At 43.0% G+C, this 25,669-nt stretch overlaps 1 protein-coding gene across 5 annotated transcripts in view; it reads left to right on the forward strand.

The window, feature by feature from the left end:
• Positions 1-564: 564 nt before the first annotated feature.
• ZNF704 (zinc finger protein 704) overlaps positions 565-25,669 on the forward strand; it is a 136,743-nt gene continuing 111,638 nt past the window's right edge. For 4 of the 5 annotated variants that reach the window (XR_010920850.1, XR_010920851.1, XM_067553566.1 and 1 more), the window contains exon 1: positions 565-1,292. Coding sequence is in view for 2 of the 5 variants with exons in the window: in XM_067553566.1 (XP_067409667.1) it covers positions 1,002-1,292 (291 nt within the window). In the remaining 3 variants the exon portion in view is untranslated. Of the gene's footprint in view, positions 1,293-10,553; positions 10,690-25,669 lie in introns of those variants that run through there. The other variant, XR_010920852.1, reaches the window with a different exon arrangement.

Here is a 25,669-nt window from a genome sequence, read left to right on the forward strand (position 1 = left end):
CTCTGATGCAGGGAGCTCTTTTAAAAATAACAAAGTACCTTGCTCTGGCAATGTTGTTGTTTAATCAATGAAAGTGCTATATCAGTTTTAATATAGGACATATCATCTACTAGGACAATATTCTATCCTCAGAGGGCTGGATTTTGGGGGAGAGGGGGATAATCTTATTGGAGCCCCCTCTCTACCTACTGTGATCCTACATACATGGAGACGCACGTTGCTGTATCATAGTTCACTGAGTCTTGATTCTTTCTGCTGTAAATAACTTTGTCACAAAATGTGGGACACCCAATAGGAGTAAAACACAGGGCGCTCTGGGACTCAGATGAATGGTGCCCCGCACCATGAGGTAAGGTGGAGAGGGTTCACTCCCGAATAATGATTGTTTTCAGAATGACAGTTTGCTTTTTTAATGGTGGAAATCTACTCCTCCTCGGTCCTATTGCGATCGACAGCATCCCTCCAGTGTCACCATGGGGCAAGTCAGGGGGCAAATGTTAACCACCGCTAATCCTCTCCCCGGGGCTGGCTCGCTCTCTCCAGCAGGGAGATCCTTTCTTCCCTGGCCGGGAGGCTGGGGCGATGACAGCGCTGGAGAAGGGCCTGGCTGCGCGGGGAGCGGGAGGAATCCAGTCCGGGTTTTGGGGCAGGGGACTAGTGGGCTGCTGCCTGCAAGAGGTTAGTAAAGCAGGAACGCACCGCTGCCGACAGCTGGGGCAGAGGGGACAGGCAGGCCCGCGCCGAGGGCAGCGGGAGCAGGTGGGGAAGCGGCGGAGCCGGGGCTGCCGAGCCCCTCCACAGCCGCTCGCTCGCTCGCACCCGGGCTCGCCTCCCCCGCTGGCCCCGATGGCTGCAGCGCGCCCACTGCACCGACTCGCTGCCCCCACCCGCGGCTCTGCCCCCGTGTGAGCGCCGCCGCCGCCGCCTCCCGAGCCCCGGGTGTCTGAGGGGCCGGCGCGGGGCCGCCGCCCTGAACCGAAGCGCATCCCGGGCCCCGCAGCATGCAGGCGCGGCGCTTGGCCAAGCGAGCCAGCCTGGGCAGCCGGCGGCGGAGCGTGCAGCCGCCAGCGCCCGCCCAGGACGGGGGCCGGGCCCCCAAGCCCGAGAGCGGCTGCTGGAGGCCGCCCCTGCGAGAGGGCTCCGCCGCGGCGCTGGAGGAGGAAGAGGAGGAGGACGAGGACGTGGTGGTGGAAGTGGAGGAGGAGGAGGAGGACGAAGAGGAAGGCGGCTTGGAGAGCCCGCCCGCGCCGCTGCCCGTCCACGCCAAGGGCCCCGGCAGGGGGAGCCTGAAGGTGCGTCCCGGCGACTCCCGGGCCGGGCTGGGGGGACCGCGCGGCCGCTCCCAGTTCGGGAGGGTCTGAGTGTCCCCCTGCCCTGGGCTCCCCCCACCTCTGCTCGGCTGGGAGCGGCTGGCGAGGGGTCCCGGGGGCCGCTGCCTTGCCACGGGGTGGGGTCGGGGTGGCGGCGGCCGCTCCCACTCAGGAGCCAGACGAGGGGCTGCGCCGAGGAGGAGGCGGGGCCGGGCTGCCCCTTTCTCTGGGGGGCTGGAGACGGGTGCGTCCTGGGTGCTGCCCCCTGCCCGGCGTGGGGCGGTCGGGGCGGGAGAGAGGATGAAGAGGGCGACCCTCAGCCCGCCGTGAGTGCCACCCTCTTCTCTGGGGTTGGGCTTGGAGAAAAAGGGGAGGGTGGTGAGGGTTATGGGTGCCACTCCCTCCTCCAGGGGTGGGTGCACCACCCTCTCCCTGCCCCACCCTGCCCCTTTCTCCATGGGGGATGTGGTGAGTGCTGCTCCCCTCTCTGCTTTGGGTGTGTGTGTCGTGGATGCTGCCCTTTTCTCCAGGCTTGGGCACAGAGGGGGCATTGTTTGTGCTGCCCCTTCCTCTGGGCGAGAGGTACTGTTTTAGCTTAAAAATGCTGTTGAAAACGGCAGTAATATATAGTCAGAAAGATATAAACAAGGGGATCTGAAAATGTAAAACAATCCCTTGGTTAGATACAAGGAGCTATGTTGTTGACTCTTTGCTGTTCCTTAGCTCTCTGAAATGGGAGAGGTAAAATCATGGGGGTAGAAAATGAGGAGCTGTTTTCCTGTGTACAACAAGTGTGATCCCCTTTTTAATCGGCTCCTCCATTCAACAAGTATTTAAAGCAATTGTGAGCTTTGCTTCACTAGTTCTCAGTGTGGTTAATAACAAAAACAAGCTTTTTTTTTAATTGTTGAGGGCATAATTTTACGGGGATTGTTGGTTTCTGAAATAGTGGGTACAGCCATTTTTCGGAAATAGGAATTAGCATTTTATCAGGGATTTGGAAAAAAACAATCAAAGTCATGGGAGTCTTACAGTTAAAATGGATGTGGTGGAGTCTTCTAACATTTTAGGTAGTTTGGAAGACTGAAAAAACAAATATTCCCCTTGTTCAACATATGTCTTAAGATTTATCTTCAGATGATGATGAGAGATATGTAACTTAATTTTGACCATCCCTCTAGATTTTTCAGGAGTAAAGCAGGACTTATAATGCCCGTGTGTCACATGAGACACATTGCCAAGAAGTGCTAGGATAAAAGGGTAGCTCTGGCAAGCTGTATTAAATGGGTGATTTTAAAATAATGATAATTGAATTTTAAGATTTACTGAATACCTAGACCAAATGTTTCCAAACTGTGGGGCATGTCCTTTTACAGGGGGGTGCAGAGGAAAGTTCGGGGGAGCGAGCGGTGACGCCAGCTCTGCATGGGCGGACTCAGCGAGAGTGTGCCAGCTCCCTCCCCTGACTCACCTCAGGAGGCCACTTAACCTTTGGGTGAATGTCAATGCATCCATGCCCAGCGCTGGCTCCACCCCCAGAGACCATTGTACACTCCTTTACCCCACCTTGAAAACCCAAAGGGTGAGGGGCAGGCAGTGGGAGGTGCAACCAAAGATTAAAGCTCCATGGGAGGCTCAGTTCAGAGTTTGAAAACCGCTGTCCTAGACCCTGTGTAGAGGCCTGATTCAAGTCCACCAAAGTCAATGTGATTGTCTCCATTAAGTTCGGTATGAGCCCTCTAGAAATGCCCTGAAAGACTTATGCACTTAAAGTATGGGCATTCTAGAAAGCCCTGAACCTGCAAAGACTTTTGTATATGCATAACTTTACTGCCATGAGTAGTAAATTCAATTCAATAGTGATTTCAATGAGTCAACTTGTGGTTAATAATAATGGTAGTAAAGTGAAGCATGTGTATAAGTCTTTGCAGGATTTAGGACACAGAGAGGCAGAGATGTTGGACATTTATATTGAAGCCAGAAAATAGATACACTTTTTAGTTTTAAAAATTCCATATAATGGTTTCTAACAAACAGGTTAACATGAGTCCTTTGAATAGCCACAGAAAAAAGCACAAGAAAAGCAGCAACAATGAAAGCTAACCCTGTGCTATTCAAGTGTTTCAATCCTTACTCAGAGGAATTGTAGAAGTGCGAGGGTAAATCCAAGCAAGTTCAATCATTGACCTGTCTGCATAGCCTTTCAGCAGATGTGCCAATTGCAGTGACACATCACTATGATCTCGATTGAGACCACCAAGCCATATTATTCAGGCTTCCAAACAGCTGACACTTTGTAACTATTTTGGCACTACAGATCTATGTGACACTTGAACTGGTAATCTAGAGATGAAGGGCTCTATGATCAATTACTAATCCCATGAATCACCCCATCCCACTGTAATTAGAATCATTAAAGTCTCTTGCAGGTGGCATGGAAAGTGAATCTTTAAAGCATATGATATGAGGCAAATTACATCTTGTATCACATGAGAGAAGGAAACCAATGGGGAAATTCTAAAATGGCATACTGTAAAATTAAATATTATGGCTTATATAGCTATAAAGTGCATACAATGTGGATTTTCTGAATATACTATTTTCTGTATTGGCAATCAGTATACACATTCTTTTGAAAAGTGTTATGTGAATACATATAAAGGTATTTAGATGTGTGGGTTTCTGTCTTGCATTGATTGTATTTATGTGCCCAGTGTTCACTGACAAGCACGTGAGCCTTATAGACCTGATCAAAAACCAAAATTACTTCTGTCATCTGATATTGTTTAATGTACTTTACTTTGTCTCCTTTGGTCTAAAGTTTATGTCTCTTTCACTGAGTAATGGCTTTCATTGAGTAGTAACATAGGTGCTGGTATATTAGAAAAGAGTATGCATAGTTGTCAAGTGCAGGGTTTTAGTGTTTTATTCTTGACTAAATATGATAAACGAAGTAATGTTATAATTTAACATGTACATGTGTATAAGTGGGAATGCGCTTATTTATGGAATGATAACATATGCACCCATGAATCCATTCTCAGGGCTTTAGTTCAATAATTTTAAAACATAACATATTAAAAATAAGGAAACAGACAAAGTGAACTCAGAATAGAAGTCCCAAGTCTCACTCTGGCCCCAAAACCACAGGAGAAAATAGACCTTGGTCCATGTACTAAAGGCCAGCAAATTTGGATTCCTGGCAAATTACAGAGCCAAGGACCCGTGACCAAAAGCATGCTACCTCTTGTTCCCAGAACTCAGAACTGGGGACTCTTAGCAAAAGTGACTCTTGACAAAAGTGGCCATCTACGAACAGACTGCGTGGGGAATGCAGGCAAAGGGGTACATTAGGGAACAGTAGCAGTGCCATATGAAAGTAAAGGAACTCTGTGAGGCATGCCACAAGGCCAGGAAGACCAACAATAAATCTGGTGATGAGCTGCAAACCTGCTGCTTTTACAACGAGCTGCATGCCATGCGTGGTGGAGATCTCACCAGCACCCCGCTGGCCACTGTGATGAAGGAGCCAGAATCCTGAGAATCCTGCTGTGAACAGTGAGGAGGGTGGGAGTGGGAAGAGGGCAGAGGAGGAGATGCTGCTGGGGGCTCCAGCCATGCTATGAGACAGGAGCTGTTTGAGATTCTGTCACAGTCTTGCCAGGGGAGCGTGGATGAGCCTGATGAAGGGGAAGGCAACTCGGGTAAGTGTGTGCATGCATTTTTCCTTAAAATGTCTAAATGTAAAGATGGTGCTCAGCCCATCTCCAAGTTAATAAGACACAGATCTCAACTTTTTATTGTTTTACTCTATGAAAAGAGGTAGAGGTACAACAAACAGAGGTAGCGTTGGTTTCTGCTTCTCAGCCCCGTGTTGGGGTAGGTGGGGCTTGGGGAATAGCCTGCAGAGCACTTTGTTTATGTACATAGGGCCCTTTTATCCTCCTCAGAAGTCTCGATGAGACTTTCATGGAGATATCCTGCAATTTTCTCCTAAAGGCTTCTATGGATGGCAGCCTTATTTCTTCCTCCATGTAGGGCTCTTTCCCACGCCACTCTGAGTTTGGCTGGCACCATTGCAGTAAACAAGCCTGGGCGTGGGCAGCTTTGGGATGCCAGCAACAGCTGTATTCTGTGTGCCTTTGTTAACCTCAGGAGTGAGATACCAGCTAAAGCCGCCATCACCATCTGTGGAAAATAATGCCAACATTCAGTGCCATTTGCCCTATACTCAGACCCATGGAATAGGGTTTGAAATTGCTTCGTGCAACAGAAAAGCGTCCCTACCCCTTCCCTCCCACCAAGCCGTATGCACTATGGCTGGGGTTGGAGGGCGGTGCTGAGACCAGGCGCTCTAAAGCTGAAGCATGAATAAGCAATTTTTATTAAAAGTGTTTATGAGAACACGGGAAGAAAGTTTTGAAACTTACCTTTCTCTTTCCATTGTGACTGTGAATCAGTGGCACATCTGCCTGTTTTTATCAGCAGATTTTGGCATGAAGGCCTGACCCTGATGAGGAGGAGAAAGAAGAGGACTAGGGAGGACATGTTCTGTGAGATCCTGCAAGTCAGTGTTGCATCAAACTATGATCAAGGGGGTTGAAGGGCCAATATGACTGACAGCATGGAGAAGGAAAGTGAGGACAGGAGAAAATCCCAGCAGGACATGGAAGGGGAAATGCACCAGGACGTAATGGATCTTCTCAGTCTGCAAACCCAAAACTGTACATCCTTGACCTACAAGCCCCCAAATCCCAGGCTCCCCTCCCTTTGCAGAACTCCATGGTCACTGCTTCCTACTCCTTCCCACACTCCATGTGCCATCATGGGCCGCATCCTTACTCTTAGCACTCCACACAAGGCGACAGCAAGGAAAACCACAGCTTCACATACACTTCAAAGGCACTCACCTGTGAGAACTGCAGGTGGCATGTGTGTAACCACAATGGACTATATTTGTGCAGTGAAATAGACAAAAATGTTTACTCCTCTTCCAGTGTTCAACTTCCACTCTGTTAATATATGTTAAAAGTTTGTATACCATTGTTTTTCGGTACTGTTTTTCCTACTCAATAAAGTTCTGTTTTTTGAGAATCAAATTGTTTTTATTATTTCACAACACATATTGCAGAATGCGTGGTGGTACTCAAAGCAAACAGTACTTATAAACATTCAGCAAGCACGCAATTCTTAGCAGTGCCCACAGCTCCACGCCTGGAGCACAGTCTAGCACAGAACACTATTGTGGCTGACAGTTAAAGTGCTCTTTCAAAGCCACCTTCAACTGCATAGCTCCCCATTGGATTCTAGTAAAGGCCCTTATATCTAGCTGTTCATGCAGACAGCTGCTTCACCTCCATCCTGGCAGCAGCTTTTCCCCCTTTGCCTCACAGAAATTATGCAGGACACAACAGGCAGTTATAACTCTTGGGATATTTTTCTTGCTGAGATCCAGTCAAGTGAGTAAACACCGCCAGCATCCCTTCAATTTACCAAAAGCACATTCAACTGTCATTCTCCACCTGCTGAGCTGGTAGTTGAATCTTTCCTTGGTACAGTCAAGGGGGCCAATATATGGCTTCTTCAGGTCCCCTAGAATTACTATGGGCATTTCCATATCACTAATGGAAATCCACTGGTTGGAAAAGAATGTCCCTGCTTGCAGCTTTCTGAACAGTCCTGTGTTCCCTGACCAGGCAACACTGATATCTGTGAAATGACCCTGATGATTCACCAATGTTTGCATAACCATAACTATCGATACACTCTGTGGCAAAGTGGGCTGGTTTCAAAATAGGGATATGTGCCCAAACTGCAGTTTGGGAACCCTATTGCTGCAAATCCATCTGTTATTCCTGCGCATTGCTGAGAGTTACAGTCCTCTGTAGCAGGATATGATTAATGGCCCTCCATGCTTGCATAACTACAGCCCGGCTGTGAATTTTCCAACTCCAAACTGATTTCCCACTGACCGGTAGCATTCCGGTGTTGCAAGATTCCAGAGAGTGACCACCACTCATTCTTCTACTGTCAATGCAGCTCTTATTCTGGTGTTCCTGTGGTGGAAGACTGGGACAAGCTTGGCACACAGATCCAGAAATGTGGCCTTTCGCATGTGAAAGTTTTTCAACCACAGCTTGTCATCTCAGACCTTCATTACAGTGCAGTCCCACCAGTCAGTGCTCATTTCCTGAGCCTAGAGGCAGCACTGCACAATCTGCAGCTACTCTGTGAATGCCAACAACCATCTTGAACTGGTTTTTTGCTATATCCCTCCATAAATTGTCCTCGATGAGATTGTCATGTCTCCCATTGTTGCAGCACTCCCTGCAGGTCTGTAGCTATAGGCTGAAATTTGCCTTCTGTATTTGTAATGTCCATGAGAACAGCGCAGAGCTCTGTGGGCTGCACACTTCTGTCAGAGATGGCGGACACCGAAAAATGCAAAGGCGGTTTGTGGGATTTAAAAAGAAAGCCATGAAAATTGTGGGATGTGGATGGCATTATGGGACAGAGAAAGTTGCATGCTTGCTCCCAGAGATCCCTGGATGAGTCATTTCTATCTCACAACACATTGCCAAAAAATCCCAAAAGGCATTTTACCAGATGGCTGCTTGTGGCACACTAGGATATCTATCCCTGATGCATTGCACTGTGCATTGACACATACATTCCTGGTGAGTATGCTCAGTGTTGATGCACGCAGCCACACATGCACCTGCCTGAGCGATGTACAAACTTCAGCAACTATACATGAACCCAACTTGCATCGGCCAAGGTTTGTAATGTAGACATGGCCATAGTTAAGTGGAAACTTTCAAACTTACACTGTTTGAATGGGTTCAGACTTGGGAAAAATGGGTTTATGCATTCCTGTTGGTTAGTTGTGTGCTCCCTCATTCAGCTTTCATGTGTGCTTTGCAATATACTTATATAAGGGGAATTTACAGGAGACAAACTTCTACAAAGTGAAAACTCTTTATTTCAGTGGGTGGGACCATGCAGCTGTTATGAACAGTGAAGGGAGCCCTAAATATCTGATTTAGCATTGTACCCCCCAATGAAACTGGCCAGAGAAAACTGAATTATATTCCTGTTGAATGTTGACTGTATAAAAATTAACAGCAGTAATTAAAATCAGTTGTGAATCAGTGTAAATTGAAATGGCACTTTATAAATATAAAATGAGACACATTCCCTTCCCCTGAAAGAAGGGTTTGTAAGTTGGTATCTTTTGCAAGGTAGGTGTGGGGAGGTATTTTTGCTGCTTGTTGATGTTTTTACAAATAGAAATTCAGGCATTGCATACTCTTGAAAACTAAGAGAACAATTAAGATTATGGTACCTGAGATGTCCAGGAAACAAAACTATTCAGACTGTTCTAATCTTAGCTTTTGTTTGCTTTTAATACCTATTTAAAATACTTTTGGAAACAGCTTTTTTTGGTTATGAATTGAACTCCTCACTTCTTCAGTTAAACAGTTTTAGTCCCTATTAGCCTGTAACTTACTGGAGGTTTTCAATTGTGTAAAACTAATATGATAGGAAAACACACCTTTTTAAATCAGTGCAGAAAGACCAGCCCTGAGAGAATTTCCAGTCTGCATTTGAGTCATTTAGGAAATGCTCCACAAAAGAGGAAATCTGACATTTTTGGTATTTCTAAGAAGAAAAACCCAAACAAGCAGACACTAACCTTTTATTTTCAGGCTGCCTTTGTACACCCAAAAAACCAAAACTGGTCACAAACCCTATTTCCCTTCAGTCTACAAGACACACACACAAAAAGAAGAGGACGAAGAAGAAATGGTGGAGGAGGGGAAGGAAACTGTGTGTTAAATTCTGTTAGTAGCTATAGACCCAATTAAGCTTTTGAAGTAAGGTGAATGAGAGAATAAGGGCAAGTTCTCACCTTTTGCTTCTTCTGTTGTCTAGCTGGAGACTTTTTTTGCTTGATTTTCATTGCATTCTTGATTTGCATCTTTGCTGTGGAAAAGACAGAAACTTTAAATTAAAATTTAGAATGTGCAAAATTTAGTACAATGTAATAAAAATTGCAGAATGATGTTAAACGATGGAATACACAATTTTTCTGCCCCAATAAACTTCTTTTGGTTTTGATGAGATTGTTTTCCCTCCCGTTTGTCTTTGGAGGATTTTGCTTTGTGTTTTATTTGAAATACTTAAATTTTCCATCATTTAAAATTTTTTCCAGGAACAACACTTACACCTACGGGGAACTCTGTCAGGCCAGGGAGGATTCAGGTGCAGTGTGGAAGAGGTTAGGACACAAGACTGGGACTTGGGAGAACTGGGTCAATTCCCTGCTCCACTGTCGACTTCCTGTGTGACCTTTGGCAAGTCGGTAGCTTCTCTGTGCCACAGATCCCCATCTGTAACATGGGGATAGCAATACTGCCCCACCTCATGGGGGTTTTGTGAGGATAAGTACATTAAGGATTGTGAGGCACTCAGATGCTCTGATGGTGGGCCATGAAAGAAATAGATATATGTTGTACAAGGGCAATTCATGAGTTTCTGCTAATAGCCTTAGTAGTTGCCTGATGGGAATGTCCAAAAGTCATTTTTCAATTTCTTGTAAGTTTAAAAAAACATTCCTTTCACCATTCACAAGAAGAGGCTCTAGGCCTCAATGAGAAATTAATATGTTTGTGCTACATTTCTAATATCAATCAGTTTGCTAACCTCAGAAATCCTGGCTCAGTGCAAGTCAATGACAAAACTCTTATTGACTTTGCTACTAACTTTATTTTTAATGTTCTATATATTTTTCAAAGGTGTGGGGAGGGGAGGGGAGGGGAGGGGAGGGGAAGGTATGTAGAGGTGACAGCAGGTTGTGTCCACTTTCCCGTAACTCAAAAGGACAGTATTTTGCTGACATTATATTTAAAAAAAAACACTACTCACCCTCCCACCTCTGTGGAAGTTTCAGAGCCAAAAGGGAATGTTTTGGAAAACTACGAATATGTGAAAATAAAGGATTGTAACTGAAATTATATAGCAGCTTTAAATACAATGGGTGCTGTAATGGAGTGTATCTGTCATCTGCCACTTCTTACAGGAGGCCCTATGATCCTACTACACCACACCCCAGGAAAGGAGCAGCGAAGGTGGGTCCTCCAGGCCTGCCTAGAGAGACCTCATAGAAGCAGCCAATCAGAGCTAGTAGGCTCAGATAAAAGGAGCTGCAGGGGGTTAGCATGTCAGTTCCTGTCTGGGATAGAGGAGTGAAAAAGAGTGCACTTCTTTGGCCACAGGACCTGACAAGTAGCCAAAGTTTATGGTTGTCTGAATGTGCACTGAGGTTGCAGAGGGAGGATGCTGGCCCTGAGATAGAGCTGGAGATAGAAAGGACCAGGTAGGAAGAGGCTCAGAGAACTAACAGTGAAAGATTGAAAGGAACAGTACATGGCTGCTGTGTGTAGGGTCCCTGGCTTGGAACCCAGAGTAGTGGGCAGGCCCGGGTTCCTCCATCACCACAGGTAAAGTGGCATAAACCCCAAAAGGGGGCCAGGGTTATTTGGCTGCTGAAACAAAGAGCTGAATTTAAAGCTGAAGACCCTAGTAAGGGCAAAGAGCCTGTTTTATTTGCTGGACTCTTTTTAATACCCTGGAAGTCAGTAATTTGTGAATTGGCTGAAGGGCCTACCCACTGAAGACTCCTCTCAAGGTCAACTGGCAACCTGCGGGGGGAGGGATGCCAGGAGGGAGAAAATGACCCAGCTATTAGAAGGCATTCAAGAAGGGAGTGCCCCCATTACATGTGCTTATAGGATCCTGCTATTCTTATAGAATGGAGTGAAATTGAGAGAGTAACTTTTTTTTATTTGATTTATTAGTTTATTTACAATCAAACTCATTTAAAAATTACTGTCGATAAACTTTTGAGACAGTGGGTAACTATATAGTAATAATTGAATAGTAATAGACATTTTCTTCACAAGTGAGAACATACGTTGTACTGGTGGTAAAAAATCCTTGAGAGTATTTCATAAAGTACAGGGATACCATATTTGTAAAGTTTCCAAAGGAGTGGTTTGTTTTTGAAAGAGCGATAAGCAGTTGGGCCGTTGCTAAAGCTTACGTCATCCAAAAGAATACTGAAAGATGGTAGAGTAAGGGAAATTCTGGCATTAACATTTCATAATTGCAATTATATGTGAAAAGAAAGTAATTGATTAAATATGAACATGATTGAATATTACCCAGTTTAGCTCTTACAGATTTGTACTGCCACTGTAGTCTGTAGCTCTCTGCAGAACAGAACATCCAAGCATTTTGCTTTTATAATGCTAATGAACAATGTATAATTTGATGACTTTCACTATTTGGCAACTTGCCAAACTTTCTAACTTGTAATAATGATTGTGATGACATTTGTCTCCCAGTATTAAAAGTACATGGGTGGGTGGTATAGGTTGTTTGACAATAAAACTAATGAAGGCAGGAAATTGACACTTTAGGTCAACTTCTGTGGCTTGAACTTTGTAAAGAGGGGAAAATAACTTTTTATACGGTCACTAATTTTTTATAGAGAAATAATCCAAGTGTGAAAATCATGATTGCAATGAAGTCAATGGCAAAACTGCTATTGACTTCAGTGGGGCCAGGATTTCACCTCTGAATATGTTGACCACCAATATGAATCCAGTACCCACATAAATTATTTTTAACAATAGCCTTAATATTTTCTATTTTAAGTGTATCTTCAAACTACAGTAGACAATTCCAAATAATCATTAGGCATAGGATTAAAGAAAAAGGTAAAATGCTTATGTGATTAATTACTGAAATATGTAACTTTATAGACAATCATTTCACAGTCATTCACTGAGATTTTTCTTAAAATAATTTGAAAGAGTTTGCTTTGAGTTTTGATAAGCAGTGTGATTATGACAAGCAATCATAAGATTGAATTTGGTATTGGATGGTTAATTAGGGAATTATCTGCTTTAGTAGATACAGTGGTTTATGCCTGCATCACACTTGCACAGAGCACACAAATTGTATGATAATCATATTTAAATCGGACATTGTAAATTGGTTATAAACTAAACATTTGATCTCCCCTGATCATTTTATACTGGATATCACTTTGGAAATAACTTGAAAAGATGAATCTTTGGATAGCTAGTGCTTGTGATTGCAGTGCTGTCCTTGCAAGCCAAGCGTCTTTGGAGTTAATTGTAACTGACCTAAGACCTTCCAATCAAACACAAATTTGAAACTAGATGTTTGCTACATATGAGCTAGAATACTCCTAAAGAAAACACTCCTGCAGGGGTACTTGCTGCTCTCTGTCCAGATAATTATCCTTATCTGATATGTACTGAGGTAGAGGAAAAAGATTTGCCCTGTGGATATTTTTCTTTTCTATATTGATAGCTTCCTCTGCTGACACATGGAAGCACCATGTACTTGATGGAATCCCTAGTGTTCTCTCTGGAAAGACAGAGGTTACTTTCTGTGTGCTTTCTGAGGCTCTCTTTCAGTAAAAATGTTTATTTCCTTCCTCCAGTTTACCAGCAGTTGTTAGGAAGAAAGTCTCTCTTTTCAGAAGCAGGGGAAGAAGGCTGAGGTCTCCCCTAGCCCTAGTGGTGGTTTCTGCAGTGCTTCCAGGTGATAACAGCAGTGTTCTGAAGTGAGATTTAAAGGCCTTGCTTCTGCTCTCAGACAATTTGTATTGGGATTCTCTCCCCCCTAAAAAAGCAGGATGGATCTTTGAGGAGCATCTCTTGGCTGTTCAGTGCTCCTGCCAGCCAGTCTCCTGACTTGTTCAACTCCCCTAAGGAGCATGCATATCTTCTGTTTGTAACGGATGTGGTCCATCAGAGAGGAGAATATATGTGTGATGTGGATCCCCTAATAGTCTCCCCATGGTGGTCTAAAAAAGGGTCTTGGCCCTGGAATCAGTACCCAGTATTGACCCTAGTACTTTTAATTGACAGTACCTGTATAAATCAGGCCATTCCAACAGTGGGACACAACTAAGAACCAGCACAGCTCCTCCCCTTGCATTGAAACTTCATTATCTAAACAGCCCCATTGATTCAGATGAAGACTGCTTTTCCTCCCTCCTGTGGGCAAGTAGGTTAAGATTTCAGACCCTCCTAAGAGGTCCTGCTTCACTTTCTGTCTCTCAGCAGGCCCCTTGCAAATTTAGATTATGTGGAAGCTCCTGGTCTCAGATTTTTGCAGACCTCTCCAGAAAGCCCGCCCTCTTCCATCTCTGTTTGCAACAGATCTTGAAGACGTATCCTCTTAGCCTTTCACCCCACACTGGAACTCGATCTGAAGGCCTTTAGAAAATAGATTGAACAGCCGAGCATTACTTGCTAAGTCAGTTAGGCGATAAAATCATGTCTGCTGATGAGGGGGAAATTTCCCACTTCCTCTGGGATCATTCTGAATTTGATGGCTTTCGTCTCCCTTTCCTGCATGCAGGGCTGGATTTACATTATACATGCCCCTGGGCACAGCCTCTTCAGCGCCCCCCTGCCTACAGCTGACCTTTGTGTTTTCTGCATGGGCATTGGGGGCCCAAGCCAGCTCCGTGCAGGGAGATGGGTGAGAAGGGAGAGGGGCTAGAGCGACCAGCTCAGCCAGGTCTGGGTTGGGGGAATATGCTCACCCCTGGGCTCTGGCTTCTGGCCTGGCCAGGGTGGTGGGATCCTGGGAGACAGGAGGAGGAGCAGGGGGTGGGACCAGACCCCCAAATTGGCTGGGGCCCCACTGGCCCGTGCGGTAATTCGTCACTGTTTAGGCTCCCCTAGAATGCCGGTGCCCCTAGGCATGTGCCTACTGTGCCTAAATGGAAATTCGACCCTGCCTGCATGCAATTATTGAGGATTCGATGGACTTTATCAATTCCATTTTAGAGACTGAAGAACCAACCTCTCGGTTTTCACTGTCCCAAAACTCCTAACGGTGATAAGTAAAAAAGACACCGCAGTTTTTCCTGTTCCTTGTGGGAAAGAAGAGAGGGCTTGAAATGGTTGAAACTGGAGAGGAAGAAGGGTAATCAGCACAGCCTCCTTAATTAAACCAGTGTAGTATACCGATGCAAAATAAGGCAATATATAAGCCAGGCTTTAACTAATGTAAGAGTATGCACACAGAGCTGCACCAATTTAAACATATCCCGTTTAGTTATACAAGCAGAACTTCTGTGTGCAGACACGCCTTAAATCAGGTACAACCAGATCAGGGTGCTACATTTTCACTGATCCCTTCATCTTTGCATCTCCCCCAAGATCACTTTTAGCTTGTGAAAGTCCTGATTTAGGTGAATGTAACAAGGTTTCCAAAGGACTTCTGGTGGCTCACAAGATAGAAAATTTCCTGAAGTGGGGCTTTGATTCTTAATCCAATGCACTACAAACAGCCACGTGATTGCAGTCCAAACTCAGGGTATATCTACACTACAGTGGCACAGCTGCAGCGCTGCAAGTATGTCATTGTAGTGTAGACACTTCATGCCTTGATGGAAGAGGTTTTCCCATCAACATAGGTAATCCACCTCTCTGAGAGATGGTAGTTATTTTTACAGAAGAAGCCTGTGCTGGGAATTAGATAGATCTAACTGCCGTGTTCAGGGCATGACATTTTCCACAGCCCTGAGTGATGTAGCTAGGTTGACCTAAATATTAGGTGTAGACCAGGCCTCAGTCATGATTAACTTATGTTGTGATCAAACATAAGCCAGAGTTAAACGATGACTATATTCAGGAATGTTTAGTATGCAAAACTGACTTTGGCAGTCACTGTAGAGGCAGAGAGAAAGGGGTTATGAAATCTGTATGCCAATAAACATGCTGTAAAATAAAAGGACTGCCACTTCCCTTCTTTAAAAGGTTTAGCTAGGAAGCCAGACTTATTGGTGCTTCAGAGAATCTCTAATGACTTTTAAAAAAAATAAAAATAAAACAAAACCGTGGCTCTGTGTGTTCATATTTAGATCCTTCCAGAGTTTGTAGGTGCAAAGACCCCCTCTTTAAATAGATCCACGTATTAGAATTTGCAGGACTCAGATGAGAAGGGGTTTTTGTGGATTTTGGTGCAGGTTATCCATTAATCCACTTTGGATCAATATAAATTCAGATACAGAACAGATGCCCAAAACTTAGATCTTTAAAAGCTGGTTTCTGATTTTGCAACCACATTTTGAGAATCTAAACATTGAACATTATTCATTAGTCATTTTCAACTATTGTGACCTGTTCTCTGGCTTCCCTGCATTCCACTGTTTCTGTTTCTGTTCATCCTAAAGAGTTTCTGACAGTCATCTTCCTTGCCTACAGGACAATGTACATCTGTGCTCATCTTCTCCTACGAACCCTTTCACTCTCTCTATGCCTTGTTCAGATTTGTCTCCTGACTGCTCCTTTTTGTCTCTTGCACTCATTTCCTTCTTCCATTTTACTCCTTGTGCTTGGAACAGCTTCCAAATTAAGGTTCCTCCCCCCCAAATTACAATAATATGTATGCAGTGTGTAGCTGGGTTGGTCCCAGGATATTAGAGACATAAGGTAGGAGAAGTGTTATCTTTCTCTCACCAGCAGAAGTTGGTCCAATAAAAGATATTACCTCACCTACCTTGTCTCTCTCATAATATAGAGACTAAATTTGTATTGTGTTAGTTTGGATGGGCAGCATTCAAATGTATCCAGTCAAGTAGGGTTTGACAGAAGGCTTCCATTTTGAATTATTCCACCTCCACCCAACCATTTTTTAGGGTTGTTGTGGGATGCTAGCATTGGTACCTGCCTATTTTTATATTTACAGCACATGTGATTATGTACCTTAGTAAAATGCCTGCTAAAATAATATTTTAGATGGGAGAAGGGATCTGTAACGTGTTTACTTTCCCATCTCAATTCCTATGTCCATAGCATGCACATGACTCTCTGGAATGATGGAAATAAAAGGCTAGTGATGTATGTGAATTATTTTTGTTTCTATGTGTCCGAGAAGGAGACTGCAGAAAAGGGCCCTAGTGGCTTTCTGTGGCCCTGAGGTTTTTCTTGGATCTAGGCTATTTTCATTTATCCTCTCTGCTGCCAGTTCTCACAAAAGGCTTTAGGCAAAGAACAGCTTCCAGTTATCTCCAGCTGCTGGCTGCCCTGCATGGGATAGGCATGTACCTAGGTAAACAATGGAGTCAAACTTCTGTTGCCCCTTTTTGACCTGAATGGCTAGTCAACATTTGGGCCCTGGGGATGTTCCAATTGGATCCTCAGTCAGCAAAGGTGCCGATGCCTTCATTGTCTTAGGTGAAAGAGAGAACTAGGGTTTCTTTTACCCTTTCTATAATATTCCATTGAATCTTTGAGAAGGATATCCCTCAAAGTAAAGTTTTCTTCAAGCTGTGAGGAAGGCAATGGGATCTGGTAATGCTCCATGAGCTTTCTTCTCCCACTAGTGTTTGCTGAAATGCAAATTGTTCTGTTTCCTGTCATCTCCTCCCCCTGCTGTCTTGATGATCATGTTTGCTACTTGTATGTAAACTGAGGTAAACACACACGTTCCTTTTTTAGGATAGACCTGTTTAACAACTTTTGCCTAGGCAGGGCTGTTTTTGAATATGTGCTAATAATATTATAGAGGGGAATTCATAACTTAACATATAATGTTGCTACATACATTTCATTATGATGATATTGACCAGTGAGTTATAAGTTTTCAAATGATACTTCACAAAGCATATTTTGTACAAAGATTATTACAATAGAGTATGGATGTACTGGTGCTTTGGGCCACAGTGGGGTTGTTGATTAACTTAACCTTACAGTTATGCTATTTGAAGGGTGCATTCATACCCATCAACTCCTGTAAGGTTTTAACTCTGCTCATGTGTGTGTACACATTCACTTGGGTACGTGCCTGCCCCCTCCCTTTCCCACACACACATCCAAAAAAGTAAAATGGTGAATGCTGATGCCAGCCCTTAGTGCTGTGGTGTGGAAAGGAGGTATATTAAACCGTTGGATGTCTGGTTAACTGTTGGATAGGCTGTATCAATAATTTCTATCTTAGGAACTGTGGGCTCCCCACTGTTTTAGTTACAGGGGTTCTTTTATGTCTCTTAGGGTACACCAGGGTCAAGACCAAGCAAAATAGCCATAATTATTAACTATGCTTATCTTATTATTAAGGAAAGAAAACATTAGACAAAACACAGAAGACTGTACACAAATGATGAACTGGTTACTTCAGCTACAATTTCTTCTGTATGTCTCTCTGTGGATAGCTTTTAACAGAGATTACACCCTTGAAAGTCAATCACCTTTAGTGGTGGGAGGGGGCGGCAGGGGGGAAACTTTGGTAAATTACCAAAGTATATCGTTACCCTCAAATTATTGTGAATTCTTTCATTAGATGTATATCCTTAAATAACTAAGCGTTTACAGATGGGCAAAATTTTGTTTCAGGGCAGATAGACCTATTGATTATTTATAACCAGCCAGTTTGTAGTTGGGTAAAGTAAACAATCTTGTCTACATTTTATGAAATAGAAGAAAATATTTAAATCTGTTACTTAGAAGAAACCATTTAAGGAGCTGCAACAGGCCAGTTATGAATATTAAAAATCTTCAATCCAATTAAATCCCACTTTTTCTCTGTTTACCAATGTTTAGCCACTTTCTCCTCTTCAGAAGTACATGGTCTAACCATCTGGCGAGTACTAGGAAAAACTGTTAATATTTTAAGTCACAACAACAATTTCATGTCCCAGTGAAATCGTTACAAGAGTTTAAATCTAATCTCTTAGCAGCATTTTAGTTAACTTCTTCTCTCCAATCAATGCTGACGTTTTGGGGAGGTTTTCCTTGGTTTGGTTTCTTCTAGAGTCTTTTCCTTTATTTGTTTGTGGTAACTTGCTCGTAGAGATGGACAGGATGAGTTGTGGGGTGCTTGCTGTTCAAGCATGATAACAGAGGGTGGGTGTGTGGGTGCATGTGCAAATGCATTCACTTCAGAGATTTTTAATACTCTTCTCTTTCCAATTTCCAGGAAGTTATAGGAAACACAATCCTTCAGGCTTGTTTGCATTTAAAGTTTGTTGCTGTCACTCTTCCATTGACTCCATGCCTCTGGGTTTGGCTAAGGTGACCCCCTTCGGCTCTTGAATATGCAGTCTACCTCATGAATATGCAACATTCTTTAATTACCTTTTCTTCCTGTGGTAGGGAGGCATCAGATAACTTTTAAAGTTAGTTTTAACTATTTTTTGTTTGTTTAGTCCATCTTCTGAAATATTCGATTTTATTAAAATTTGACAGGAAATCAAATTCTATTTTCAAAAAGTCCAAACACTCCAACTCTTATTATAGAAGTTTTTAGTTCTTAAAACAGTCTTTTTAAAATTAAGTAATTCTTAGGGAGTTTTTTTCTTAAGTTTGTTGATTTGTATGTAACAATTTTTGGAAACATGATTTTCTTGTCTTCATTGGTGGGGTGAGAGATGCTTGAGGACTGCCAGTAATAACTAATTTATCCATTAATATAAATATTTTATATTTTAAATGGCTTATGTTAGTAATTAGTTTAGCATCAAATGAACTTGATATATTTATACAAAGAACATCTTACTATTTATATAACAATATCAGGCAGTTGTTATATGAAGACTTGTATTTAGATGCAAATAATAGCAAATATAGACCTCAAAAGAAGCTTATGCCATGTTAAGCATTTGAGAGACAACAAAGGCTTTCATCTTTTAAGTAGAAACATGATTTGGAAATAACCAGTATCTTCTGGAAAACATTTTCCCACTATAAATGCTCTCCAGACTTAAAGAATGAAGAATTTAGTCTGTTTATAAAAGAAATCAATTTCAGTAAGGATACTTCTAGAATTCTTTGTGGATTCTAATTAAGGTTTTTCTTTGCAAAGATTTGCTTTTATGACTTGGTATATTGCTCTGATAACACATTATGAACATTACTTCTTTTTAAAGTTTTCCAAATAAAACACTGACTTGTTCTTTTACACAACTAGGCATCCTTCTCAAACATAAATATCTTACAAAATCTGTTTTCTTCAGATAAAGATCATATCTATAACAAACTAATATCTTATACAAGAGGGATATTGTCCTATTCTTTGATAAGACACTCTGATTGGCTTGTTTTGCTTTTTGCTACATTTACAACCTACTATTTGCAATATGTTGTTATAAGACTCTTATCAAATATTCTGTATAAAGCAAAATAACACTTATATACATCTTACAAAACATAGTATAAAAGAAAAAAGTATAGAATGTTAAAGTGAAATAGAAGTGATCAAGCTGCATTCTAGAATCTGTCTAAACACCCTTGGAGGCAATAAACATGGCTATATGGCTAAATAGAGTTTATCTTCCCTGATATTTGCTGTTTCTTGGGAGATAAACCTTCTGGGATTCTTTTGGTTAGCTTGAATATGTGCAGAGGTACTTTCCTCCAAGCACCCTATGTACGAAAATAATGATAAATCTATCATAAGCTTTAGTAAAGGCATAGGCAAGTATAATGACAAATTATTTTATTAATATCACTTTTGCATTAATGTTCACGTTTCTCTCCTACAGAGCCATAGCACTGTCTTGGGAAGCCCACAGAACATGAATTTTTTATATGTATTTAATATTAAATACTGATGACTATTGGTATTCAATCAAATAATGAAGATATGGATTTGTCCTAGCCATAGTTTAAAAAAAAAATCCAGTCCTATTTATATATTAAGAGAAAACGTAAAGTGGTCATAATAATGCATTATTTCATGTATTGTTAGAGAGTAGGAATTTACAAATGCTTAGAGTGATTAGATTAGACTGACTTGGTTTATGCGTAATGAGCAGCCACTAGTGATGCAAATAATTAAATGCAAAGTATAGTCCAAAACGAAGTAATAAATTAACATTCAGGGCAGTGCTTTTCCAAACATCATTACAAGAATCTATCTTACTTCATTGTATTCTTTGTGTGACTAGAGACTTCTGGCTGAATAGAAATTCAGATTGCACAATGCAGTTTTTTTCTTCCAATGTTGCTGCAGTCTCAGGGAGGCAAAAAGTGAGACTTTACCTCAGATGAACGTTAAGAGAACTTGAACTGGAAATGCATTAAAAAGAAACTGAAACCTTTATTCTTCCAGGAATTAATGTTTAAAGAGTCTGTTACTCGTTTGATGTTGTCTTGGTAACAAGAGGTGCCTACCCTATGCTTCTTGTTGCTACTAGTTATATTTTGCTATGAACTGTACTTCTATTTTTTTCTTATATAGAAAAAGAGAGATGGTTATTACTGACCCCAGAACACAGCTCCGTTGGCTTAGGCCCAATCTATGCCAAAAAGTTAGGTCGATCCGGCTACATCTGTCAGGGGCGTGAAAAATCCACACCCCCTGAGCGGTGTAGTTAAACTGACCTAAGCGCCAGTGTAGATGGTGCTTGGTCAACAGAAGAATTCTTCCGTTGACCTAGCTATGGCCTCTCAGGGAGATGGATTTCCTATGCCAATGGGAGAATCTCTCCCGTCAGCATAGTTAGTGTCTACACTGAAGCACTAGAACAGCACAGCTGCAGTATTTCAAGTGTAGACAAGCCGTGAGACCAGATTGTGACCTCAAATAGTTTTGCAGCTGTCTGTTGCCCTCTTTGGCTGAACTGTCCGTCCTTCTGTCCCATTACTATTATGCTGGAAGCTGCTAATGGCTGCCAGCAATTTGATCTATAGTTCAAGCTGATGGGCATGCTAGCCACCCTTCATTCAGGCTAAATGGAAGAAACAGTTAAACTCCATTATAGAGTAAGATAGCTGGAGAGAATAAGAAGGCACCACACAAGGGACTGGGCTGCATGGGAAGGCCTGAGCAACAGCTAACTCAGGGAAAATCAGAGGGGTTTCCCTGGAACTGACTGCAAATTCAGGAGCTGGGGCTTTGATTGTTTGCAATTGTGTGTATCAGAGACAGGACAATTTGCAGTAAGCAACCAAAAAGGAATGAGTGAGCAAAGAGGAATCCAGCAGATATGAGAGAAGCAGTTGTGTGCATGGCACTGGGAGGGGGCAGAGAAAGAGCTCTTTGGGGTGCAGTACTGGCTGGAAAACAGGTTTGGATTTTTGCTCCCTGTTTGTTCCTACTGTGTTCACAAAGCCTTGTTTCCCCTGTACGTTCTTGGTAAATAAAAAGGATGGCATCAGTGAAGTACCCAAGCTCATATCAATTTATGATATGGAAACATCTGGAAAAAACCTTGCAAAGCCCCGAGTATTGGTTAACCACTTGGGACAATGGGCAACAATATAGTAATCCCATTATGGTATTTAAGAATTCGTACTAAGGTTGAAATTTTAAGGAATTATTTTTTTGTCAGTTCTTGTACTTTCTGCATTATGGGTTACTGGCAAAAATTGCATGACCCCACTTCTTCCTATTACAGACCATATGGATTTTTGTTAGTAACCCATAATTCAGAGTACACTTACAAAATCTTGTCTTAAAATTTCAACTCTGGTTTGCATTCTTAAATGTGCAATACACTAATAGGACTTCCTGATTTGGTAACCAGATAATAAGTATCCAGCAGATACAAACTAAATGAACTTCCAAGGACGCAGAGAGGGGTTTGTAGCAAATGAAAATCAAAGCAGAAGACTGGGTAGCTTATTAGGGCTTGAAAAATCCACTGGAAAAAGAAGCATAGTATAGCAAGAAGGAAATCTTGGGGAGGGTCAGGGGGGAAATTTAGAGGAAAAATACGACAGAAAGTGCATGGGAGGAGGTAGAGAATGATAACAGGAATGGGAAAGAGAGAGAGAAGGGAAAGGAGGAAAAAGAAGGAAAAGGAGAAAGACACTAAAGAGAACTTGAGAAATTGTACACCAGGATCAGTTATAAGAAAGAATAAAAAGAGTGATGCCAAGAAGAGAAATCACTTACAAACAGAAACAAGAACAGTGTATTAAGTAGAGCTGACTGAAGAATATGGAGCCATGCAGTGGGTATTAGTGTTTTCACTGTTAATTGGAAGGAAGTTTAGAATGGAATCAAATAAACAGACTTTATAGTGACTCGCATGAAGGTTAAGAATCCCTGTTAAACTAGGTTGCATCTTTCTTTAAACTTGTATCCTTTTAAGGTTGTACATAAACCTGGATTTCAGAAGTAGGTTGCTGATTATTGAGCAAGTAGACCACGTTGATCTACACAAAAGAGGAGAAATGTGGCGGAGTTAGCTACCTGAGAGTCAGGGGAACTCAGGCCCAGATCCCCAAAGGGACTTAGGTGTCACATCATTGAGCATCACAACACCTAACTTTTAGGTCCCTAGGAAATCACTGGAACAACACAGCGATCCACAAAGCCTGAGTCCTGTGCTAGGCTCCCTATACAATGCATGGGGAGAGAATGTGATCCACAGAAGTCAGCATGCCTAGCCCATGGGAGATGCTAACAAGAGGAGTGTCTTAAATTCCGCACCTTCCATGGAAATAGGTGCCTGAGGCTGATCTGAAGGGGGGGGTACCTATCTTTGTTTGTGACCCACAACCAGGAACGCTTCTCCTCGAGTCAAGTGGCTTAGGCACCTAAGTCACTTCTTCTGAGAATGAGTTAGGCACCTGCCTCACTCCACACAAAATAGCAGGAGAAGGAGGAAGCAAAGTGGTGCCCACCGTATAACTTTTAGCCCACTTTGGATAAGTAATAGAAGAGGTATTGGAGCAAGAGAGCTGGACTCTAGGTCTCCCATCTTCCAGGTGAGTGCCCTAACCACCAGACTAAAGACTCTTGATCTGTCCCAATGTCTCTTTCATTATTTATCCAACGTGGAACAGTTTCAACAGGATAGATGGAGGGATCCCTCCATCAGACTATCCTATATCTCAGTGATTAGAGCACTCTCCTGAGAGGTGGGAGACCTCTGTTCATATTCTTTAGACAAGTGGGGGAATTTAACCTGGATTTCCCACTTCCCAGGTGAGTGTGCTAACCAGTGAGTAAAAGTGATAAGGTGAGTTTCCCCATCGTCATTCCCCCCCGTCCCTCCATACATGCCTACTTGATCAGGGGTCAGAAAGGTGGATGAGCACCCATCTTCCCCCAATTCATAGATTGCTCTGGGGCTTAGTCAGCAAACAGGCATCTGGATGCCTATAGTGAAGCAGCTCTGTGCATGCTCAGAGGCAGGGAACTTTTACAATGGAAATTTAGTTGCTGAGCGAAATTAGGCAACAACCATGTAGGAGTTTTGTAGACCAGAATGTCATCTAAATACATTTGTGGAGCTGGACCTCAAAGAGCAACTGAGTTTGGTTTAATAGGGGTCTTGTTGTCCCTAAGTGGGGTGGAGTAATTGAATGGCTCAATTCATCAGTGGGCTGTTAGGGCTCTGGCTAAAATGATAAAAGTCTCACCTTAGTGGCTCAGAAAGAACATGTGCAAACATGAGCATATGCACATACAAAAGTTTCCTCTAGACAGCTGTTCCCCTGAAGCATTTTCCCTAGAGGCATTTTACTCACCAGGTTTGTCTACAGAGGCTTTCCTCAGAGACTTTCTTTTTCCCCATAGATGAACTGATTTGTAGTATAACAATTTTGATGAATTTTCCAGGTATGTTCTATTTTTGTATGAAGTGCCACTTTTTTTCCCCCCTGAAATTAGCACAGAATAGTCATAGCTTTGAAGCTATCTAATTTACTCCCTGCCTGAGAAGAATTCACACTGTGTGTTGAATTGGGTTTTCTCAGACCTCATTTAGTCATGCCCAATTCCTAGTAGAAATCTGTGAATAAAGAATAAGAGATGAATTGTCCCTGGAGATCAGAGAAGTCTGTTGGCCTCACACTGCCATGGTGCTGCTTGCCAGAACATAAGCAGTGTTCTGCCAGGCTTCTATATGCATGTTTCTTCTGCATGCAGGATGCTGTCACACATGCAGTGAGGTCCTTGGCTTATGTAAAATGGTGCAACTCTGTTGAAACTACGTCAATTTACATTAGACAAGGGTCTGGTCTATAGTGACTTATGTTGCTTATACAATTGACAGTATAGCTTGATGTACTTTTATCATATATACAGTACTGTGATGCATTTTATCATTTCCATGGCTCCGTCAGTATATGCAGGACTTTACAAAGCACATTAAAGAATAATGTTCGCTGTCCCATAGAGTGTGCACACTGGGTATGTTTACACAGCAAAGAAAAATCTGTGGCTGGCTTGTGCCAGCCAACTCGGGCTGCTGTGTAGACTTCTGGGTTCGGGCTGGAGCCCGAGCTCTGTGGGACCCCCCCATCTTGCAGGGTGAAAAATCTACACCTGTGAGTGACGTAGTTACACCAAGATAATCCCCAGAGTAGAGAACTCTGTCAATGGGAGAAACTCTCCTGTTGGCATAGCAGCGTCTTCACTAAAGCGCTGCAGCGGCATAGCTGCACTGGTGCCACTGTCGCAGTGTACACGTAGACAAACTCTATTTTTAGTTGCTTATGAATTTGTCAAACTTTAATGATTTGGGTGGAAATTTTCAGTGCTGGATATCTGCCTCAGGCTGAACTTTTTGGGAAAACGTTCAGCCAAAGTGCTTCAGTTATTTCAGAGAAAGAGGCTGGGGGGGAAATGTTGTTTTGCCCCTGTTAAAAATATTCTGGTGAGTTTTTCTCTGAGAAGCTCCAGCACCTCATGTTTGGGAGCAGGAATTGGTAATTTCTCAGGGGGTGGGCCTTTGTGTTAGAAATAGGCCTTTGGCTGTCCTCAAGAAAATCCACCCAAATTTGGCCAAGTTGTAAGTCGGGAGAAAATGCAGTTTGCTCAGTAGAGACTTCTTAGATTTTTCCAAATTCCATTGCCCTGGGCATGTACTAACCTGGTGCTGAGCAGGACTTTTCCTGCAATTGCAGCTCTGTGCTGGATCCAGGTCTGGGCACCTGACCTGAGAGTAGAGAATCTCTCTCTCTCCTGTACTCTCAGTGACACTCCCCACCCACTGTTACAGGCAGCGTTGAGGAAAAAACTGTCTGTCTGATCTGAATGCAGAGGGGACAAGAGCCAGACGGGGTGGGTGCAGGACAGTAGATTGGGACAAGGAGGCTGATGGGGGAAGACTGGGACTGGTTGGGGCAAAGAGACTGGATTAAGGAGCTAGAGGCAGGACCCTCAGATTGGATGAGGAGCCGGGGATGGGAACTTGGGACCAGAAGCCAGCTGGGCTGAGGAATGTGTGTGGGGCGGGTGACTGGAGGCATGATCAGAAAGGGAGACAGATTTGATGAGTAGCTGTTGCTGGGAGGGAACTCAGGCTGGGCCAGGAGACTGGGACTGTGGTGGGGATGGGAATTAGG

The sequence above is a fragment of the Emydura macquarii genome, unplaced genomic scaffold (genome assembly GCF_026122565.2).
Source record: "Emydura macquarii macquarii isolate MOO-44397 ecotype Brisbane River unplaced genomic scaffold, CSIRO-AGI_Emac_v2 contig_1477, whole genome shotgun sequence".
Classification (NCBI taxonomy): Eukaryota; Metazoa; Chordata; order Testudines; family Chelidae; genus Emydura; species Emydura macquarii.